Source organism: Marmota marmota, unplaced genomic scaffold (genome assembly GCF_001458135.2).
Source record: "Marmota marmota marmota unplaced genomic scaffold, marMar, whole genome shotgun sequence".
Taxonomy (NCBI): Eukaryota; Metazoa; Chordata; class Mammalia; order Rodentia; family Sciuridae; genus Marmota; species Marmota marmota.
Window position 1 is genome coordinate 15997370 of NW_026000240.1, and position 22756 is coordinate 16020125.

General features: G+C 43.1%; 1 protein-coding gene across 2 annotated transcripts in view; it reads left to right on the forward strand.

Moving 5' to 3' along the window:
- The first annotated feature begins 12253 nt into the window (after positions 1-12253).
- Tm4sf18 (transmembrane 4 L six family member 18) overlaps positions 12254-22756 on the forward strand; it is a 13028-nt gene continuing 2525 nt past the window's right edge. The window contains exons 1-3 of one of the 2 annotated variants that reach the window (XM_048793945.1): positions 12254-12764; positions 15493-15582; positions 19382-19440. In XM_048793945.1, the coding sequence (XP_048649902.1) occupies positions 12588-12764; positions 15493-15582; positions 19382-19440 (326 nt within the window). In that variant the 5' untranslated portion in view covers positions 12254-12587. Of the gene's footprint in view, positions 12765-15492; positions 15583-19297; positions 19441-22756 lie in introns of both variants that reach the window. The other variant, XM_015486954.2, reaches the window with a different exon arrangement.

Consider the following 22756-nt stretch of genomic DNA (forward strand, 5'->3'; position numbering starts at 1 on the left):
TGGAAGCAGCCTATATGTCCATCAGTAGATGAATGGTTCAAGAAAATGTGGTCTATACACATAATGGAGTATTGCTATGGTTTGAATGTGAAGTGTCCCTGAAAACTCATGTGTGAAACAGTGCAAGAGAGTTCAGAGAGGAAAGGATTGGGTTGTAGGAACTTTAACCCAATTAGTGAATTAATCACCTGATGGGATTAATTGAGTGGTGATTGAAGGCAGGTAGGGTGTGGCTAGAGGATGTGGGCCATTGTGGGTGTGCCTTTGAGGTGTATATTTGTATCTGGAAAGTGGAGTCAGCCTCTCTCTCTCTCTCTCTCTCTCTCTCTCTCTCTTTCTCTCTCTCTCTCTTTCTCTTTCTCTCTCCTTCCTGATTATCATGTGAGCTGCTTCCCTCTGCCATACACTTCCACCATGATGGAACTGGCTGTATATGGATTTCTGAAACCATGAGCCCTAAATAAACTTTTCCTCCTCTGTGATTGTTCTGGTCAGATCTTTTAGTCACAGGAGCCAAAAAGCTGATTTATATTTGTATTTATATTTGTATTTATATTTATTTATATTTGTATTATTCAGGCATAAAGAAAAATGACATTATGTTATTTGATGATAAATGGATGGAACTAGAGGTCATGATGTTAAGCAAAAAGACCCAAAATAAGAAAGACTCATATCATGTATTTTCCCTCATCTGTAGAATCTGAAAGATGACATGAAAGCAGAAGGGGAATTTTTAGGGCAGGGCAAGGAGAAGAAGAGGAGGTGGGAGGGATGGTAAGAGTGGTTAGAGGGTGGATGGATACAATCCATTCATGCACTGAGATGTCACAATGACACCCATTCATTTTGTGCAATCAGCATGTGCTAAGAACTCAATTTTTTAAAAGCAGGCCAAGTGAAGACACAGAGATGAAGGCCATGTGATAACCAAAGTAGGGGAGGGAGGGATGCGCTCCAACCAAGGAATGCTGAGGATTGCTGGCAGCCACCCAGGCCAGGAGATGGGCACAGAAGAGAGCCCCTTTCAGGACCTCCACAAGAACCAAGCCACCAGTCCCCTTGCATTTGGGCCTCTCATCTCCTAAACTGTGAGACACTAAATCATTGCTGTTTTGAGCCTCCTACTTTGTGTTCTTTCTTACAGCAGCTATAAGAAACCAATACACATCCTGTGGACTGTTCTAATCCTATGTGGTTTCCTCCTCCAGGGCACACTCTGGTGCTGATCCTTTCGTACACTCTGTCCCTGGCACCTTTTAATAGATAGCCTCCTTCCACTCAGGGCATCTAGGAAAGAATTCCAGGAATTAGCCTGCACAATTTCCCACCCTTTCAGTCTCCACATTCAATTAGTCACCAGGTCCCAAGGACACTGCACTCTATAAAATTACTTTCAAGAGGAATGGAGAAGCAGTACTTGCATAGGATTTAAAACTATGTAGCAGGAGTAGACAGACAAGTGGAAGAGGTGAGACACTTCAAGTGTGTAAGTGTTGAAGAAAAATAAAAGTGGAGGCTGCCATTAGATGTGTCCCAAGGGCAACTGCCCATAACCATATAACCCCAACTCAGTCATCCTGATTTTCCTCCAACACTAATCTCTGCATAAGACATGAGCTTTATGTCTTCATCAGTGTGATTCTGTGAAATTAGACCAACCAGCAATAGGTAAATCAGGTTACAGGGCTCTACTCCCTAAAAAAGAGTGCTAGTGTATAACTGCTGATCTCATGTCCCCCTTCACACTGCATACACCACCTCGGCTTCTCTGTTCGAAGTCTCTTGGTTGGCGAACCATTCTTCTGCATGCACAATAAACTCTTTAAATTCATCTAACTCAATCTGATTTTATTTTTGACATATGGAAGTTTAAAGGTCACTAGGAAAATATTAATTTTAACAAAATGGTATAGCCATTTCGAAAAAATATATCAGATCGCTATATGATACCATATTCCAGATCAAATTCTAAGTGAATCAGCAGTCTAAATGTAAAAATAAGGAAGGAGTAAAAGTACTAAAAGAAAATACAAATGAATTCTTTGTAAGTGGGTTTAAAAGGATTTTTAAAGTTATAAAGAAGGCTCCTAAAGCAATAGTAGAAAATCCTGATAAACTTGACAACATAAAAATAAAGGCATTTTTTTTCAGCAAGGCCTACAATGTCCTAAGACAAAAGACCAATGAAAACTAATGGAAAATATTTGCAACTTATACTGCAGACAAAAAACAGATCACTTTAATATATAAAGATTCCCTAAACAAAAAAGAAAAAAGAATAAAACTAAAAAAATCTACATGATGGAGGACGATAGACATAATCATAAACAGATTACTGAAAGAGATTCACAGGGGGCCCTTAGTCATGTAAAACAGCATTCAACATTACTCATAGTAAGAGCAATGCTAGTTAAAACCACATAGAGATATCATTTCTCACCTACCAGACTGGCAATAATTCAAAAGCTTGATGACACCATCTTGGTAAGGCTGTTGGAGAAACATGAACTGACAAACACACTTATGGAAATGCAAAACGGTACAAACCTCAGTGGAGAGAATTAGGCAATAGCCGACTATTATGATGGCGTTGTTTACCTTTTGGCCCAGAAAAAACACTTCCAGGAAATTACATTGAAGATATACCTCCACAAAAAATAAATAAATAAATAAATAAATAAGGATTACCTGTACAAAGACTTTCACTGTTATTATCATAGATAAAATATCAGAAATAACACCAACAACCACTAATGAATCAAACGGCAGTGTTGCCACATGATGGAAACCATGAAGACATAAAAAAAAAAACAACTGAAGAAAGACGGATAAAAACTGATGCTGAGTGATTCCCAGGCTGTAGTACAAAGCAAAAATTAAACAAGACACATATATGGCACATTGTGTGAAAAATAGAGGAAAATTTTTAAAATGTGTATATAAACATATACACGTGGGCTGGGGATGTGGCTCAAGCGGTAGCGCGCTCGCCTGGCATGTGCGGGGCGCTGGGTTCAATCCTCAGCACCACATAAAAATAAAAATAAAGATGTGACCATTGAAAACTAAAAAATAAATGTTAAAAAATTCTCTCTCTCTCTCTCTCTCTCTCTCTCTTAAAAAAATACATATACACGTTACATATATGTATATATGTAATTTGCTTATTTTTCCAAAAAAGGGAAAGAAAGTAACAGAGAAGATAAAACCAAGACTAATGGAAATGCCTACTTATGGAGGAGGGTAGAAACAGAGTGAAAATAAAGGACAAGAGTAACAAGTCTTCACATTTATCTTTTTATATTGCTTTGACTTTCGAACCAAGTGACTCATTAGAAATATGTCATAAAATATCTTTAAAAGTAAACTTTAAAATTGAATATAAAAGGAAATGAACAAGTGTATCGAATTATGACAAGATTTCTTTGCAGCCCTTTTGTCCTTGGATCATAGTCACCAAGGATGTGTAGAGAACTGTGTGCAAAAGTGACTGAGTTGCACGTTTGCTGTTTTGTGTTTTGGGTGCTACGGATCAAACCCAGAGCTCCACCAAGCAAGGCACACGTGAAACCCCTGAGCTCCATCCCCAGCCCTTGGATAACTCTTCTGTACCAAACACAATACCAGACTGCATGTTGCTAGTGTCCTTATATTCTTAGGAGAAAAGAGGTCACCAAAAATCTAAACTTCTTAGATTTATGATTAGCAGTAATATTAGTATTGTTATTCCAAGGCTGCTTTATGTATATCATAAAGAATAAAAGCAACTATACTAATACCATCAGGACCCAAGCTTTTCTGTGTGGTCCTATAGAAGGATGCTCCTGGTCTTTGCAGATACCTATTGATGTGTTGCAGTGAAGTTCGATGCTATCTGCATTTGAGGATTAGGTTGGGTCCTCACTGACTGCAGCACAGGTTCATGCTCTCTCCCCTGCACCTCTGCCAGGGAATGTCACAGCAAGAAGGCCCTCATAAGACACCAAAAAGATGCCAACACTGTGCCTCTGGAATTCCCAGCCTCCAGAACCATGAGCCAAATTAATTTATTTTCTTTTTAAATGACCTTGTCTGTACTATTCTATTATAGCAACACGAAGTGGACTTACATTCATAAAGGAAATTTCCCAATGTCCTTCCCTCAAATCAAACAGCACAGAGATTTACAGAGGAAAGTAAGTTTCTCTCTCACATCTGAACCTCATCAACCAGTTGTTCTCCATGGATATGATTATTATTAGCCGAGGCATGTATGAATTTATTTCCTTTTGGGGCCAGATCCGTCCTCCAAGTCTCTGCTTGTGATAAGAGTCCTCTTGCCTTTTTCAGCGGACACAGTGTTGGGCTTTGCCAGTAGAGGGCAGTAGAGGGAGAATGGAGGAGCTAGAGGATGCTCTTTCTGGTGATCTGTCTCTCCTGCTCCTGGGCTGCTGTGGGTTGGGGGGTGGAGGGACTGAAGTCAGAGTTCACCCCAGCAGGGTGAACCAGTCTGGGGTGCCCTGACTGGTTCCCCTGCAGCAGATCCAGGGCAGACCTCAGGAAGCTCCCTGGCAGTTCACCAGCAGTCCAGTGAGGGCCCAGCGGCCTCCCCACCAAGTCAGCACCTCCCAGGAAATGCTTTCTTGCCCTCAGCCTCAGCCTGCTGGATGCCCAGTGATGGGGTTTCTGGCCTGCCCAAGCTGGCCTGTGACTCCCAGATTGCCAACTGATCAGCACTGACCTGGGACAACCCAGAAAAATCCTTCACCACCTGGGAGGCTGTGCTGTTTCCATGAGGTCTGCATCCAACCCTGGGGAGCACCCCTTCACGGGCCACTCCTTCCTTGGAAGTGACATTTCTTATAAGATATGCTTATACAGGGGAATTTTCAGCCCTAGGGGACTCTTCAGAGTCCTTTTATTCCTCTTCAGAAATTTCCATTTCTGGAAATATACAAATATACTAAACCTTCTCTATTCCAATCAATGTATGACTTCTGACCAGTAAAATAGCTTCTTGTCATAGTCCTCCAGAAACCCTATGCCTATGTAAGTATAAGTGCAGACAGTCACTTGATTTGCTTTATATATTCTAAACAGGGTTTTTAAAAAATTCAGCCATCACTGCGTATCAGCATGTGTAGATTTATCATTTTTAGTATCATCGTAATATTCCATTATACAGATTATGCCACAATTTGTAGTATCATCATAGTATTCCATTATACAGATTATGCCACAATCTATTTAACCAGTTTCTTATTCATGGAAAGGTTGATATCCAGTCTTTTCTCATCAAATGCTACAGTTATGGTTTTTTGTTTGATAGATCTATATGCCCCTGTATAAGCATATCTTATAAAAAATGTCACTTCCTAGAAAAAAAAATTCTGCTCTCTTAAATTCTTTCTAAACGAGGAATTCTTTTAAGTTGTAGATGAACACAATACCTTTATTTTATTTATTTATTTTTTATGTGGTGCTGGGGATTGAATCCAGTGCCTCATACATGCTAGGCAAGCACTCTGCCACTGAGCCACACCCCAGCCCCAGGTATTCTTAATTAAAATAAAAAATAGTGTGTAGCATATTTTTCTAAATTAGAATTTTTTTAAAAAACATTTTGCATATATTTTAATTGCTTAAGGAACATATAAAAATACTGGATAAAGTATTTCTACCTCCCCTGAAAGTTCTAGGCACCCCTTGGTTGTCAACTCCCCACATCCAACCCCAGCTCCTACTTGGAATTCCCAAGATGAAAATACCCTTCAAATTTTGGGCAGCATTGCCGTTCACACAAGTAAGTGGCTACCTAGGCACCTTCTTCAATGATCTTTTATGAGAAATTTTCCAAATTCATAAAAGTTAAAAAATTGGTACAATGGACCTCCAAATTCAAATTCAGCAATGATTAATATTTTGGGACATTTGCTTTATTTATGGATCTATCATTATTCTCTTCCTCCTCCTTATTTTCCTAAGAGTAAGGTGTATGTGTCTCCTAAATATTAAAACAATCTTCTTCATAGCACCATTGTTAGACCCCAATTCACAACGTCCTTCTACCACTTTCAAGTTTCATATCCTACATTTCATCTACCATGGCACATTTCACTTGGATTGAGTCCCTGGTTGCCCTGTCACAAGCATCTTAACTTGAAGATTCATTTCTGTTCCAACCTTGTGAGAAATCCCCCCTGAACCCCAGCTTCCCTTCAAGAAGCCAAGGTTAAATCAGTTGGAGGCTCAACATTTTGTATTGCAAATCTGCTGCTAAACACATTGTTATCCTCAACTCGACTCTGGGCATCCTGAGGCCAGGAGTGGTGCTCTTCCCCTTGGTTGTCGATGCCCAACATGTATCTTCAGAATAAAGACCAAAATCAGCTTCTCATGCTCTCACTGTGAGAAGCTCAAAGAACTCAATGGACTTTGACGTCCGGGGGCATGACAGTGATCCAGGTGGACGTGCCCCCGGCATACGGCTGCTGGGGAGCTTTGGGTAGGAATTGCTTACGCATTTCCTCCTCTCCGTGGGCAAAAAGCTCCATGTTCACCATTAGCTGGAGATCAACCCAGAGCCTGCTGGCGTTGTTGGCGTTTGGGCCAGATAATTCTAGAGAAGAATCATAAACACAGAACTCAGGAAGGCTTTGTCCAAAGGGCCCACATCTGTTTACACAGCTGTTCTCCTGCTGTTTTTTCTAATGTGTTTTTAAGCAAATATTTACTCCCAGTGGGTCTCTAACCTGGACCCTGACCAGGACTGTGTGCCCTTAGACGATGTAGGAAATCACCATTCATTTATTTTGAACTCTCAGGATGAGATTACTCCCGAATAGTCACCTTCTCTGCTGTTTAGTCTTCGTGGCAAACTTTTCTTGTCAATACATTGATTTCAGATGCTTCTTCCAATCCCCCCTTCCCATCACCTGTGGGACAAATTCCAGGGTCACACATCAACTCTGACTCTGAGGTGACTCAGACGTTGTGCGCCAAGACTATTTTAGGTGGAGTGTTTCCTCCTGAGTCACCCAGCCCAAGAGCAGGCATCCTGCGGATTTCCTCAGCTCCTCTGTGGAGAACAGGAAGCCAAGGCCACAGGCAGCCAATGAACACAGCCTTCCCGTGACCCTTCCCTGTTGCTGGGGATCAGCAAGAAAGTCCTGATTTAGTAAGAAATTCCTTGGCAAGAAAATCGGGAGCTTACAGGAGGCAAATAGCTTCAAAAGGATGTCATTTATGATCAGACAGATTCTTTCCGAGGCAAGTTAAAAACGTTTTCTTAGAAATAAAATGGAGTACATTTTTTAGTTCTCTGGGGAGATTTCATTAGATATTTTCGCTGATGGGATAACCAAAGACAAGGAACTTGTTCCAATTTCCTTTTTCATAATCTTATCAAATGTTCCAGCCAGTTATGCATTCTTTGTTCACTCCTGTTGCTGTTTCTGGACAGTCTCCCAAATGACAACTGGTCATTCGTGTCCCCTCAAGTTTTCATAACTACCGATGAACTGAAACCATCATTAGAGACACTATTTTGGGAGTGACCGAGACTGGGAAACACTGGCCAGGCACGACGCCCTTCCCTGACCCCGTCTCCATCACAGACATCACTAATCTATCTAGGTAATCTCTCTGGCCTGTATGTCCCTCCCCCTGAAGTCCTCATCCCTTCCAAACAGTGCCACAGGGAGCCACTACTAAGAAGTCGCTCCGCACTTGAAAACTAATTGTAATGAAGAAGGAGGATCCATACACAGAAATATATTAAGCAAGGAAGGACGTGATGGAAGAGTTCAAGTTGTATGAAGGTCTGGGGCTTCATTTCTAGCTCTTGAGTATGTTTTTAAAACTTTCCTTAGATCCATGCTTTTGTGTTCACGTAAGATGGGCCTAACCATGTCTTCCACCTCAGTGTCACTGTAAGAATTTCTTAGGGGGGATTTTTGTTTGTTTTTAATACTTGCAAAAGCTTCTGGCTCACTGACTCACTTAGAGGATTCTCAAGAGATGTTGGACATGGTTATTTTGAGGCCCTGACTGAGAATGACAGCTGTCCTCACTGACATGGACAATTCCCACAAGCCATGGCCTTTCCGCAAGGTGGGAAAACCTCTAAGACTCCAGTCTCCATAAGCATTGAGAAATGTATGCTTACACTTCTCCAAAGTACCCAGTGTTAGCAATCAGCACTTCGAAAGACATCTCACCTGATTGAACCTTCTTAGACCCTTGCAAACTGGTCTGTACAACCCAGCAGCTCCTGGGATCTTGGTAGCCAGTGGCCCTCTTCTGTGATCGTCCTGTTCTCTCCTTTCTCGCTCCTTCCTTCAGTGCTGGTTAGAGGCTCCATGAGAGCAGGATTCCAGGTGGGGAATTTGGAGGGAACATGCTCCAGTCCATGTCAGCCCTCCAAGGCCTCGTTTTCACCAGTTCCCGAAATGACTCTAGAGCCTCAAATTCAGCATCCCGCTCTCAGTCGTCTTCCTAGAGCCCACTCTTGCTCTGTCACCCCAAACCAACAGCCCCCCTGTTACACTGGGACGCACAATTTAAAAATCCTGCTGCTCTTTTCCTGTTCCTCCCACTCTCTCACAGTGTTCCCAGCCCATCACTAGAACCGCTCTTTGCCTCTATTCCTGATCCTCTTCCCCACTCTGTCTACGTGGTTCTTGCCTAGCAAGTTCTGAGTCCTGGTTGAGTCCGGCTCTCTTCCCACTCTGCCTATGCCTTGCAGCTAGAGCTCCCAGGGAAGAGCACCCAAGCTGCCTGGCCTCATCCTCGATCCATGGTCACGTACTGGAGCGCCTGCCCCACTGCCCTAGTCCACTCATCGCCCTCCTTTCTAAGCCAACTGTCTGAAATTCTCTCTCTAAGCTTTCAACATCCTTCCTGTTCTGGTTGGGATATGATGTGTCCCCTAGAAGCTCATGGTTGAGAGGATGCGAGCATTTTCAGAGACAAAGTGATTTGATCATGAGGGGTATAACCTAATCTGTGGATTAATCCACTTATGTGGATTAACTGTAGGCAGGTAGGATGTAGCTGGAGGAGGTCACTGGGCCAGGCCTTTGGAGTTTATATTTTATCTTTGGTGAGTGGAGCTCTCTCTGTGGCCATGTCCTGAGCTACTCTCCTCCACCATGCCCTTCCACCAGAAGTTCTGCCTCACCTCAGGCCCCAAGCCATGGAGTCACGAACCTGGCAATGAACTTCTGATACTACGAGCCAAATAAAGTCTTCTCCTCTACGTGACTTTTGTCAGGTCTTTTGGTCTCAGCTAGTACACGGCCCATCCTCGTCTCAGCTGATGAGCTGGTTCACTGAGGAAGCAGAAGTCATCAGAGTTTCCCACTCATGACCTCCAGGCCCACGTGCTCTGTCTTCCTTTCTGTTGCCGGAGTGACCTGCCCCTGCTGCCACCTAAGCCCTGCTCCCCGCCTCTCCCTGACTCAAGGACACACCCCAGCACTCCTCTTCCTCTCCGCACTGTCTGGCCCCACCTCCCACCCGAAAGTCTTCCTTGATTCCCACGTTCCCTCTGGCGATGGCTCCATTATTATGTGTCACCTCTCCTCTCCAGTTCCTCTCCTCCATTCTCTCACAACCTCACACCAGCTGAGTCTCTTCTCTCCATCATGAAAGCTCCTCTTACCAAGGCCACCACTGACTCGGCAGGGCTCAGTCCCCGACACCACTGGTCTGACTGGCAGCAGTTAACTCAGAGGGTCCACTCCCTCTTCCAGGAACCTCAACTTCCAGGATGGGCTCCTGGTGTTTCTTGTAACTCACTGGTCACTTCTCAGGCTCTTTGCTGGCTTCCTCTCGTGTCCCCAAGCTCAGCTCTGGACTTTCCAGGAGTGGGTCCTTAGTCGTCTTTCCTGTCGACACATACCATTCACACCACTGGAGACTGTCCTGGGTACACTTCATCCCAGGCTTCTTGCCTGAACTTCATCTTCTTGCCTGAACTTGTTTTTATATATCCAACTGCCTATCAGGCATCTGCACTGGGATTTTTTACCGGTGTCTGAAAACTTTGCATGTTTGAAACGGAGCACGCCATCTTCCCTCCCCAACCTACTATGGCTCTTTTGCTCATTTCTGTTCATCACAGCCTCATGGCTCCAGCTGCTCAGGCCCCAACCGGATAGTCGTCTTTGACACCTGTCTTTCTCTTACACCCACATCCCATCTGTTACCAAATTCTGTCAGCTCTACCTCCGAAGTCCAGCCTGTCCTCAGCAGCTCTGCTGCTGGATTCATGGTCTGCCACCTTCAGCTACTGACTGGATGGTTAAGACACTGTCAGAACTCATCTCCTTTCTTTGATGGACAGCCTATATCATCTGTTCACAGCCCTTCAGCCAGAGTGAGTCTGTTAACACCAAATCATTGTTCTGCTCAGAAGTCATCTTTTATATTTAACTCCTCTTATCTCCCTCTCTTGGCTCTAGCCCCAGTGATCTCATTGCTGTGGCTTACTTCGACCTCCAGGTCTCCTAACACTTCCTGTTCTCACCGTCTGGAATGCTTTCCCCCTAGTTCTCTGAACAGCTCCCACCCTCTGCCTCCTTCGGATCTTTGCTCAAATGTCACATTGTCATTAAGGTCTTCCCTGATCACCATGTTTGAAATTATATCCCTACCTTTATTCTCTGGTGCCTCAAGTTCCCTTTCTTGATATATTTGAGCCGGACTTATCACCACCTAAGGTGCTCCTCCACTCCACAGAGGCCGAGATTGGGACTCTTATTCACAGATCTTTCCTCTGCTCTTAGAACAGTACCTGGCAGATGGTAGGTGCTCAATTAATATTCAATCAAAAGTGATGCTTTTCTTTCCAATCATTGCAAGAACGCCCATAAATGTGACTTTAGGCTGCTTCTATGTCTTTGGGAGGGAGATCTATTGTCCAGAACTGTGATGCACTTGGATCAAAAATGCTAGAGAAAACACATACACACACACACACACACACACAGGCATACACACACACACACATGCACATAAGGGGGTGCTAAGAACTCTCTGACCATCATAGTGCAAGACCACTGGTTTCTACTTTTGTTTCCTTTCAATCCAGAAGTGCTTCCACGTATCTCAATTTTCTAAAAAAGTATAATAAAGCTTTTTTTATAATCATGTAATCTGAAAATGATTCTCATAAAAATAAATTTTTGTTTCCCCAAATTAAAAGCATATATGTTGAAGTGTATTAACAGTTTCAGGAAGACTATAAAGAGGACTATAATGGGGTCTGAATTTAGGACCATGATTCAGAACTCCATGAGTATACAGAAGAGTAAATAAGCAAACTTTCTTCTAATCTCTGTACTATTTTGATAATTATATTCCTTTAATAACTCTTTGTTTTATTAATGATGACCCCTAGACTGGAAATGTAGCCTTGTGATAAAGCACAAGCCTAGCAAGTGTGTTCAATCCCCAGCACTAAAAAAATAAAAAATAAAAGATGATTACTAATGGCTCCCATTGATAGCTGGCTGTCTGTCTGTCTATATGTGCAGCTGGAACTGTTTTGTGCACATAATCTTGTTTAAACATCTTCACATTATCTTTCTGGGCAAGGTACTATTTGTTTTTAATCCCCATTTCACAGTTGAGAAGTTGAGATTTAGGAGAAGTCAAGCCAATTCAGCAGAAAGGGGAGGAACTGGTCCAGCAATTGTTGGATTTGCATCCACCGATGTCCACTCGGTCTTTAACCTGCTGCAGTAATTTCTTCTCACGTCATCATAATTAGAGGGCATCCGTGGCTCTTTACATTTAAGGCAGTCATTTGGAAGAATTCCTGATCTTCATTAAAAGGTCACAGAGTCCTAAACCACCTTCATTCATCTCCTTTTCCTTAACAGTAGGAAACGTATGTATTTGTGCCTGCTGTGACTTTTTCAGAGAGGCAGAGGTGATGGACGGGCGCTTTGGGAGGAAGGCGGTGCTGAACTTGGACAGTCAAGTCATCAGTTGGGACACTGGCTTTCCCCCTCCCCTGTCCCTTAGTCCCCTTGCACCCCTCTCAGTATGAATGACCCCTAATAATAGCTACAGAAAATCATCAAGAGCCTTGGTGAAAGGGAGAGAGATGAAAAGGGATGAAGAGGCCATGCTCTAACCCAAGCCTCCTGGGTGGTTTCTCTTGAACCTTGTCTCCACTGCTGGATGACATTTGCCAGACTCAATTCCAGCTGCCTCCCCCAACTTCCTTCTCCAGACTTGCTCAGGGTTAAGTCTGCAGTGCTCTAATCCAGGGGAAAATGACTTATTCTCCAAAGCAGTGTCAAACAGCACATTCCTCTGGCACAGGATGAAGACCAGCTCAGCTCCTCAGCCCTTGATCATTGTCTATTGTTCTCCAAATAGTAAACCAGTACTCACACGGATTGTTCTGGGCTGCAGTTGTACTCCAAGCCCTGGCTCCTCATGAATCTGAAGTGAAGGGCTCTGACCCAGAAAGTGGCAGGTAATTTAAAAAAAAAAGAAAGAAGGAAAGAAAAAGAAAAAGACAGACAGGAAAAAGGACCACCGGCGTATGCAATTCTCTCTTGGACTCTGCGAGCTGTAAGCAGGACACAATGGGGTCTCGGAAGTGCGGGGGCTGCCTGAGCTGCCTGCTAATTCCACTTGCACTTTGGAGCATCATTGTGAACATATTACTGTATTTCCCCAATGGGCAGGTCTCCTACGCAGCCAGCAATAAGCTTACCAACTACGTGTGGTATTTTGAAGGAATCTGTTTCTCGGGTGTCATGGTAAGTGTGATTTTGGAGACTTGAGATTGCAGAATGGGGATCCGTTAGTAAGCATGGCCTGTACACAAAGTGATGAAAAGCGTTCTACGAATCTTGACTTTCAGATTTGGAAGGTGGGAGGGGATGGAGGGGCTATGAGTCCTTTAAGATTTGGGGCGTAGCTTTGTTTTGGATAAACTTATTCAGCAATGTGGCTTTAGCAATACAGAAAACTAGTCCAAGTAAAGTTTTTGGGACACTGGCCTATAAAAATATTATGCTGAAAAAAATCATGAACCCGGTGTATCAATTTAAGCTACTTAATTTCCAGTGGCATTACTCTTTTCTAGAATGGATTTTCTGTCTGCACGCAGGATTTCTTTAGCCTGGGGGCAGGGGTACTAAAACAGCATGGAAAAATCAGAGACTTGGAGATTCAGACAAACTTTCTTTCAAATCTAGGCTCTGTCATTTGTGTCAGGAGACCTTTGGCAAGATACTTAAAGCCTCCCTGTCCACATTTTCAAAATGTGAATAATGATGTTTACTTCCCAGGGTGATTGTAGGGATTAAATAAAATCAGATAAAGTGCCCTGGACAGAGACTGACATGTAGTATGTAGCCAGTGACTGTCATAATTATAAATATTTATTTAAAAATGGGCCACATTATCAGTAAGGAGTCCAAATCACCTCTCCAATGATGGAGGATGTTCTTAAATAGGAACTCAAAATTATCACTGGAAAGAATCCGTGAATGTTTTCCTGATGGCTTTGTGTTCTTCAAAAATAAATGAGCTGATAGTAATTCATGTTGGCAACTCAGAGGAAAAGACGCTCTTCCTGGTGGTCCCATTCCTGAAAACAATACATTGTGCACTGTAATCTCCTGAGACTTCCAATAACGTGGAAGAAAAGGCATTATATCTATCTGTATTTGGAGGAATTTACTTATTACAACATTTGAACAGCTATTGTTGGAAAGCAGTTTTCATTTACTTTTGATTTCATTTTGGTTTTGCATATTAAATTGGCAGACTTTTAAGTATTAATACCCAATGCTATGGATGTTGCCACATAATGGGTATACAACTAATGTTAGTGGCACTGCCAATAAAAGCAAATCCTTTGGAGAAGAGTTTGGTGCAAAACATCAAGGTCCATGAAAATGCTGTTGTCTCTCAATTTGATAATCCTAAATCTCATCATTCATTCTGAGGAAATAATCCAAAATAAGGAAAGAGTTATATGAACCATGGTTGTTATAGCATTATTTTAAAAAGCATCTTAGCAGAAAAGGGTCTAAATAAATTATGGTACACTCCCTTCATACAGTGATAAAGATTGTAATTATGAAAATATAACAACATCGAAAATGTATATTATTTTATGTTAAGTGAACAAAGATGCAACAAAGTTAGATACATTTGTTATTACAACTATAGAAAACATGGAAATGAAAAAACTCTGGAAATAAATATATGGAAACATGAAGATGGGCGGAATTGTGGGTAATTTTCCTCCATTGCTTGTGAGTCCTCCACCATGTGGTATTAACAAAATAAAGGCAGCCTCTCTTTCAACAGTCAACAGCTAAGCAACAGGACTCTAGGGTCTAAGGCTAATTATGAGTACCAATACTATAATGATACTGGTTACTGTTACTTCAGCTTTATCTTAACATTGTTTCCTCAATAAGTATCTGTAATGAATGGAAAATACACATAAATAAGATTAAACCAGAATCTATAAGAATCTGTAATAATTACATTGTTGGAAGGAGAAAAAATATAGGACTCCTTGACTTGTATTCCAGGTAAGATTAAAAACTGGAAGAAGAACCCATTTTTTTATTTTTCATTTTCTAAGGATTGCTGCAAAATATTATTGTAATGTCATGATTTCCTGCAGTTCTGATTCCTTGTTAAGAGAAGTTGAGAAATACAGATAAACAGTTAAAGGGACAGACAAAGAAAGGAAAGCTGAAGGTGTTGGACACTGGAGGTGTTGCCAATGGTAGAGTGACAGTGACCTCACCTTAGGATTTAGTGCTCAACAGTGAGAGCAAAGGATGGGTGGGGAATTTCCCATAAGCTCTGGTTCATACCTCTCTTAGCCAGAAATTCAGAGTAACGAAATCCACATCCTTTCCAGAGCTTGAGTCCTTTGCCTAAGATACCAAGAAAAGAAGCAGAAAACATTGAATTATCCCAGCATGTTGGCCTAAAACAGACAAAACACACTGGAAATTTTTGATTGCATGGGAAACTGAGCTTCCTTTAAAGAGATAAAGTTTCAGACTAACCCTTCCCAAGGGCAGTTAGTGGAGAGAGTGGCAGGCTGCAAACTCTGGTGAAGGATTTTCCTTCATCCTCCACAACTGAGGCAGAGAAAATGCAGATTTGCTGCCCAAAGTGGGGTGCTCACGGCTGTACCGCCTACTCCTCCTTATCCATTAGCTTTGACTATTGCAAACCTTGAGAGTAATAGCCAGTATTGATCAATCACTATGAATCCAGCACTGAACTCAAAGCGCTATATAGTGCCTGATAATAACTCAGCAGGGTGAGTTCTGAACCCTACATTTTAGAGAATGACTCTCAAGTTCACACAGCTAGAAAGCAGCAGAGCTGGGATTTGAACCCAAGTCCACCTGACTCCAGACTCAGTGCTTCGAATCCAGGTCCTCTGCTCAGAACCATGAGTGTCAAATGAGTGTCCATTTCTGACATTTTCTCCTCCTCCCACAGATGCTGATGGTAGCTGTGGTTCTTCTTGTCCTGGACAATGAGAGCCGCTATAAGTGTTGCCAGAGTGAAAACTGCACCAAAAAATACATGGTAAGAGCAGCAGCTCAGGGGATGGGGGGTGGGTGGGTTCCAGCTTCCTTTCCTGTCAGTCCATAGCATACTGACGTCATCTCACACTCTTGGTCCTTGGTTCAGACTGAGAGTACTCGAGATGTCTTCCACTTCGCTTACCTATTTCCTCTGCCTTTGTTCTGATGGTACTTTTCTAGAATCCCAGAATTGAAAGGCACATGGAATTAGGAAAGAGCACTATTTTTTCCTCACTGGGTTTCCAGGAGTCTATTTTTTTCCATGCCAACTTCATTGAGGACCAAGTTACTTATGATAAATGGCATCCACCGAAAGTGCAGCATTCTATGAGTTTGGGCTATTGGATGCACCTTGAAGCTATTGCAATAATAACATATGGAACATTTCCATTAACCCCCCAAAAGTAACCTTTGATCTACTCTGTCATTATAGATTGGTTAGTATCTTATATAAAATGAATCTTATAGTATTTTTCTTTTTATATGGTTTCTCTTATTGACTTAATGATTTATATATTCATCCATGTTGCTGGGTTTAAAACTTTAAAAATAATTAAAATAGAATCAGAGAGAATAGTTCCACCCAGTCTCCTAAGCCCAAGCTCATCAGGCACACCTGGGCTCTGGCTTCCCCACCATCTCCTCTTCCTCTCCTTCCTAAAATCACATTTACAGACAATTTCTAGTTCTTTCACATTTGCCCAGTGGGTAGATTGTCGTGGCTGCTGTCTTACAGAGGAGGCACCTGTGGGTCCAAGTGAACTTGGTGTTGGTTGACTAGGAGGAGCCTGATCAGACTCTCCTGGGCACTCTGCAGCAGAGGCTCCCATTGCGACCACCCGGAACATGCAAAAAACCTAGTACCTGAATTCCACCCCCGCCCCACCCCAGGTCTCTCATTTAGTTGGTTTGAGATACAACATAGGCGTGATTTCTTTAAAAATCTCCCCAGCAGATTTGGATTTATAGCCAAGATGGTTTGGCCAAATTTCTTGGCCTTTGGAAAATTAATTACTTAATTTAGCACTATGTTCCTGAGGGGTGTGTGTGTGTGTGTGTGTGTGTGTGTGTGTTCTCAACCAATACACTTAGACATCTCTGTCCCATAGCTACTTATATTACAATTACAGAAGAGCTTTCAGAATTGTTTGGGTGAAGCAATAGATTGAGGTAAACGCGTAAGCCATGCTAGTCAAGGAAATTCTAGGAAACAAATGTATGTATCATTAAGTACAGAACCAAAATCAACATGTCCAATTTATGTTGACTTCCAATTAGCATCTCCAGCACAAAAGGCTGCTAGGAATAGTCTGATGTTATAGCCAGTGACATAATTTTGAACAAAGGATTGCAACTTGGCATCATTTTTATTCCTAAAGTTGCAGGTGTGTCCTCCGCCTTCTGGTCTCAGCTTCTAGATTTATCTGCATGTCACTGCCTTCCTGTCTTCCTCTCCCCTTCCAATCAACATTTCTGAAATAAATTAGTTTTTCTCCCAAACCAAACTATACTTCTTGGCATCCTTGTTTTTTTCCCCTTTTCATCTAAATTTCAACTCTGGATTTTTTTTTTTTAAATAATTCCATCTCCTGTCTCGTTTCTCCCTAATGTGTTTTTCTCCAGTGACTGTCTATCAGCTCAACTCCAAGTCATTTCCAGCGGGGCCCTCACCTGTGGGCTCTTCACTTCCAGCTCTGTGCCACCACTGCCAGAGCATGCCTCCAGAAGCACATTGGGTCACGTTATTTCCTTGCTCAAAAATCAGTTCCAAGATTTGTTAGAAAAACAGCCTATTCAAAGTCTGGGGCTGGCTAAATTCCAAATGAACCTGGGGCACCAGGAAACAAGGAATTGTTCAAGAATGATAGGAGTAGGCCAAGGAATTGACCCAAAGGGGGTTCCTGTGGCCAAATTTGGACCCTCTGGGCATCTGAGAAAGTAGTAGCAGCTATGGATTATTGCACATTGGATTATAAAATCAATGAGTCCACAATAATATTGAAAGAGAGAAGCAGAGGAGAGAGAAATGGGAAATGGAAGTCCTTCTGGGTAAGAAAGGGTCACCTAAAATTCAGAGAAATGATAGAATCAATAAAGCAGTTCATTGCAATACCCTGTGTGTTCACTGGTGACCACTGAGGTCATCAGTGGATGCCAGGTCTATCACTTGAAATGTTATTAAACAGACTTTGACCCTGTCTCAAAGGGCTCCCTCACCAGTTATTTACTAATTTCAAAATGGAAAATGTACCTATAGGAGAGAGGTCCAAGGGGCACCTTTAGCCAAGGGAACATGCTCAGCTTCAGTGTAGGAGAGGCTCACAGTGCACCTCACCACTCCGGTGTTCCTGCCTAGACGTCTGCACCCAAACGTGAAGAAATAGGCAGGAAATCCCAGAATATGGGACCTTCACAAGATGACTGGTAGAATTCTTCATAAAATCTGATACTATGAGAAACAAAGTCAGACTAGTGTAGAGAGACATAACCTTGCACATAAACCTTCATTGGATCCATTAAAAAGAGTTCCAAAATAATGGAAGGCTTTTAACCTTAGGAAAGATGATGCTGTGTATTTAGGGGTGAAAGATCATAACGTCTGCAGACCCACTTTCAAATGGTTCAACAAAACAATAGTGTGTGTGGGTACGAACATATGTGTACACACATGTGCAAAGACACATGCACACAGAGCAAGGGCACAGCATGGGAAGATGTTTGTGATGGGTGAGTTTAGATAAAGAGTACAGAGGGCTTTGTGGTTTTATGTTTTCAACTTTTGCTGTGGATGTAAACATTTTTTAATAAAATGTTGGAGCAGGGCATGCCCCTGCCAAGGATGAAGAGGTCCAGACTCCTTGATCTGGTATGCAAGCAATCTCTAGCCTAGATCCATGCTGCTTCCCAAGTTCCTTGGGGGTTGAATAGGGTTTGTGGAGCCTGTCTCCCCAACATTAACCCCAGGTCCATCTGGTCTTCAGAGCTGCTCCCTCGAGCCTCTGAATGAGCCCTTCTCAGGTCAGAGCAGCCTGCCCACTCTCTCACATCTGCCTGTGCCGTTGCTCCTGCTCCCCACACAGAGAAGCCCTTCAGGTCCTTTCCATTCTGTGTGAACTTGAACATGAACACCTAGCAAACACCTCTAACCCCCGTTACATTCTTACATGTGAAGATTTTAAAACACCATCTTCACAAGGGAAACAGAAGTCAGAGCTTATTCTTAGAGAAGCTGCCCTACCTAGAAAATAACAGGTCCAACAAATAGCTACAGGCTGATGGATCACGCCCCTTCACCACGATTCTATAAAAGGTCATCATTATTTTGATGGCAGACTTCCAGAAAAATAGAAGAAATTTAGTAAATGATCTGATACCCTCTGAATGATAACAAAAAAAATCATTTGGAAATGTATTTTATGATCAGACAGGTTTGGATCAAATTTTTCCATTTTTTTTTTAATTGTAGTCATAGATAGACCAAGTGTCTTTATTTTCATGTGGTGCTGAGGATCAAACCCAGAGCCTCACACATGAGAGGCAAGTGCTCTGCCACTGAGCTACCGCCCCAGCCCCAAATTCTCCCATTTTTATATGGCATTTGGAATTACATGGGCTACCTTGGGTTCAGACAAGCAGGGGCGGGTCCCAAAGGGTACTGTGAATAAAGGGCCTCCTTGTTTTGCTCATTCTCTAATCTTCTTCTGTATCTTATTTAGACCATGTTGTCGATTATCTTTTCTGCTCTGGGAATTGCTTTCTCTGGATACAGCCTGGTCATATCTGCTCTGGGTCTCCTCCAGGGCCCATACTGCCGCACCCTCGATGGCTGGGAATATGCCTTCGAAGACACCTCAGGACGGTAAGGACTCATTCCCCAAACCAAGGAGCTCAGAAAATCAGAAACTCTGTCCTCATGCTCAGTTCCATCGTCCACGATTGCCCTGGGGTTCCACATGGACACACACCTTTGGTAATCTTCTCTGGTTTCTGAATGTGATATGTACTCAATATTTTGAGGCAAGCCATCATTGAAAGTTACGTTTTTCCCATAGTTCAGATTAAAACCTCGTGATTATCTGGCAACTAACGGAGCCGGGATCTGTCGGGTTTCAGTGACTCAGTCTTCTTTTGTAGCCAGTTTGGACATGGTCTGCTGCAGTGGCAGGATAGGAATTGTGGTGCCCTTGGAGAGTGCCACTCTGAGCTATAGCAGCAGGGGACATGGAGATAGAACCAGGCTGGACGAGCAGAGAGGTGCAGTCAGATCCAGGATCACGACTCGGGACAGGAGGCTGTGGAGGCATCCAGAGGCTTCCCCAGCTGGTGATGAAGAAAGATCCAGAGAGATGCCCTTGCTCAGAAGGCTGGTGGCTTGAGCACCCCCACCCTGTATCTCAGAATGCCTGCACTGGCCTTGCGCTGGCCTTACTCAGCTACCTGCAGACATAGCTCTGGAGGAAGCAGAGCCCAGAAAGGGATGCAGGAGAAGCCCAGTGCATCTCCTTGTCTTTATCCTGTGCTCAGAATAGAATGGAATACAGTGGGGAGCATATACCGCTCCCTGGGGAGGCTGCATTTTCTTCCCCAGGCCCTATGACTGGCTCCACTGTCTGTTCCAGGGCTTTGTCGATGTGAGGTCTCACATGCAACCTGGGCCTGCACGGCACTGCTGACCTCTTTTAGTAGACAGGGCTCTCCTCAGGTCAGGAGAACACAGACAATAACCTCAGGCCTTCTAGTGCATTGGAGGTGACACGCCTGTGGTACCGAAGGGGCTCAGGAAAGAAGATCTCAACATAGAAATTCCCGAGTGGACAAAGACCTTTTTTATACCAACTTTTTCCTACCCCCAAACCAAAGCCACTTTCCCTTCCACAAGTCTCTCCGTCACTTTGTTCAGATACCTTGAATGTTGGTCTTCACCTGACTCTGACTACATAAAAGTGTTTAGAGGTGAAAAATTGTTTGCAGACCATGCAGGAAAGCTAAGTCTCTGGTCTCCTAGAGAAGTTTCCAAGGTTTGGTAAATGCAGGGTAGAGAAAGGATTAATATCAAAATGATGAATATTAGTATTTCATTTATGCAGCAAATATTTATTGAGCATCTATTATGTTTAGAACTTGGGATGAGTGTTAGAGAATCACAGCTAAATTACAGAGGTTCCCTCCCTTCTAGAATTCACAGAACTGACAGAAGAGTCTACTGAGATGGAAGCCTTAGGGTAAAGTTTGCCCTTGAAGCACACAGGTCTTTGATGCTTATAGGTTTGGACTTAAGTCTCCAAACCCCTCTTTCTATGCTGTATGATATTAGACAAATATATGGCTGTCTCTGAGCCTCTTAAGTTGGGGAAAATAATCATATCCACCTTTTAGAGCTGAGAATTATAATGGATGTGATGCACAAATAAGATGTAATAAATGCTCATGGTATGACAGGTTTTATTTATTTTTTTATTTTTATTTTTTGGGGGGTGTACCAGGATTGAACTCAGGGGCACCTGACCACTGAGTCACATCCCCAGCCCTATTTTGTATTTAATTTAGAGACAGGATCTCACGGAGTTGCTTAGCGCCTTTCTTTTGCTGAGGCTGGCTTTGAACTCATGATCCTCCTGCCTCAGCCTCCTGAGCTGCTGGTATTACAGGCGTGCACCACTGTGCCCAGCTCCAAGATTTAATATTATTAATATCATTACTCTGCAGACTCCTTTATGTCCCTTGAATTCCCCATCTGCCAGCTAGCTAGCAGTTCTAGTCACTATAAAATGATTAGTGAGGATCCTGAATCAGTTTTCAATCAACAAACATTTGTTAATCTGTTCATGACACTGGGAACTGCCTTAGGTCTAGACCTGGCTGTTCAGAGAATCAGGGCCCTTAGACGGCAGTCTGGTTAGGAAATGGAAGCAGATTCAGACACAGATGTAGACATAGATTTATAGAATGAACATCTAGGTGGAGTTCCCACACCTAAAGTCAATTCTGAGACAGCTTCTCTATTTCCCCCCACCCTGTTGCTGCAATTTATAAGAGGAATAAACCTTACCATAGCCTGGGTGAGAGAGACCCTCTTCTGACTGGGTTTTAAATGCTGAATGATCTGTGCACAACGTGCAAGGGGAAGAGTCTAGAGAAGGGATCAGGAGGGACCCGCCTCCCTCATGGCTGGCTGAGAGGGAGCTGGGCTGTGACAGGGAATGGGATGGGTCAAGGGCAAGGGTTGCAGAAAATCACATCTGTATTATGCCTTACAGTTTCCAAAACATTTCTACACACGTCTCACTAAATATTCACAATCATGCGCTATTTTTTTTAAAGATAGAGAAAGAGAAGAGAGAGAGAGAATTTTTTAATATTTATTTTTCAGTTTTCGGTGGACACAACATCTTTATTTTATTTTTATGTGGTGCTGAGGATCGAACTCAGCACCCTGCGCATGCCAGGCAAGCACGCTACCGCTTGATCCTCAGCCCCAATCATGGGCTATTTTAACCCATCATCCAGATAAGACTCTGGTGGTCAGAGGGGTAAAGTCCCTTCCCAGGGCCCTGCAATCCCAGGTGCCGACTCTTTATGGCTGGGGATGAGGACCCTTAGCAATATCGAGAAATTCTCAGAGTGCTTCTGAGTTTCCAGAGCATAGGAGAGAAGGAAATAAAGGAAGAGGAAAGAGTTCAGAGGAAGGAGTAGGAGAGGAATGGAGCACAGAGGAAGAAAAACAGAGGAGAGGTCAAGGTGGGGTGCGTGGTCACCAGAGTAGGAATCCACCCCTTCCCACCCCTGACCCTGGTGCCCACAGCCTCAAGGCCAGGACATGGGCTGCCGGCTACAGCTCTGAGAAAAGCCACCCTGCCAAGCATTTTGCCCCTGTGAATGTGACAATTATTTTTGTCGGGGCAGGTTTTGGGGAGCCCAGTTCTCCATTTCAGTGTTGCTGAACATACAGTCTGGCCCTTAGAAGTTCCCACGACCATGAGAGAGCCAGGGTGAGCCTGCCAACTGGGTTGGTCCAGAGTAGCTTCTGGTTTGTCCTGGGAGTGGTTTGATCTCATATCCTTGTGCTAAACTGGACGGATTGAAATGTGGGCCGGTGTGCTCCCATCCCATAATCTGAGTCTCCTTCAGCTGGGACAGCAATGTTGTAAAAAAAAAAAAAAAAAAAAAAAGAAAAA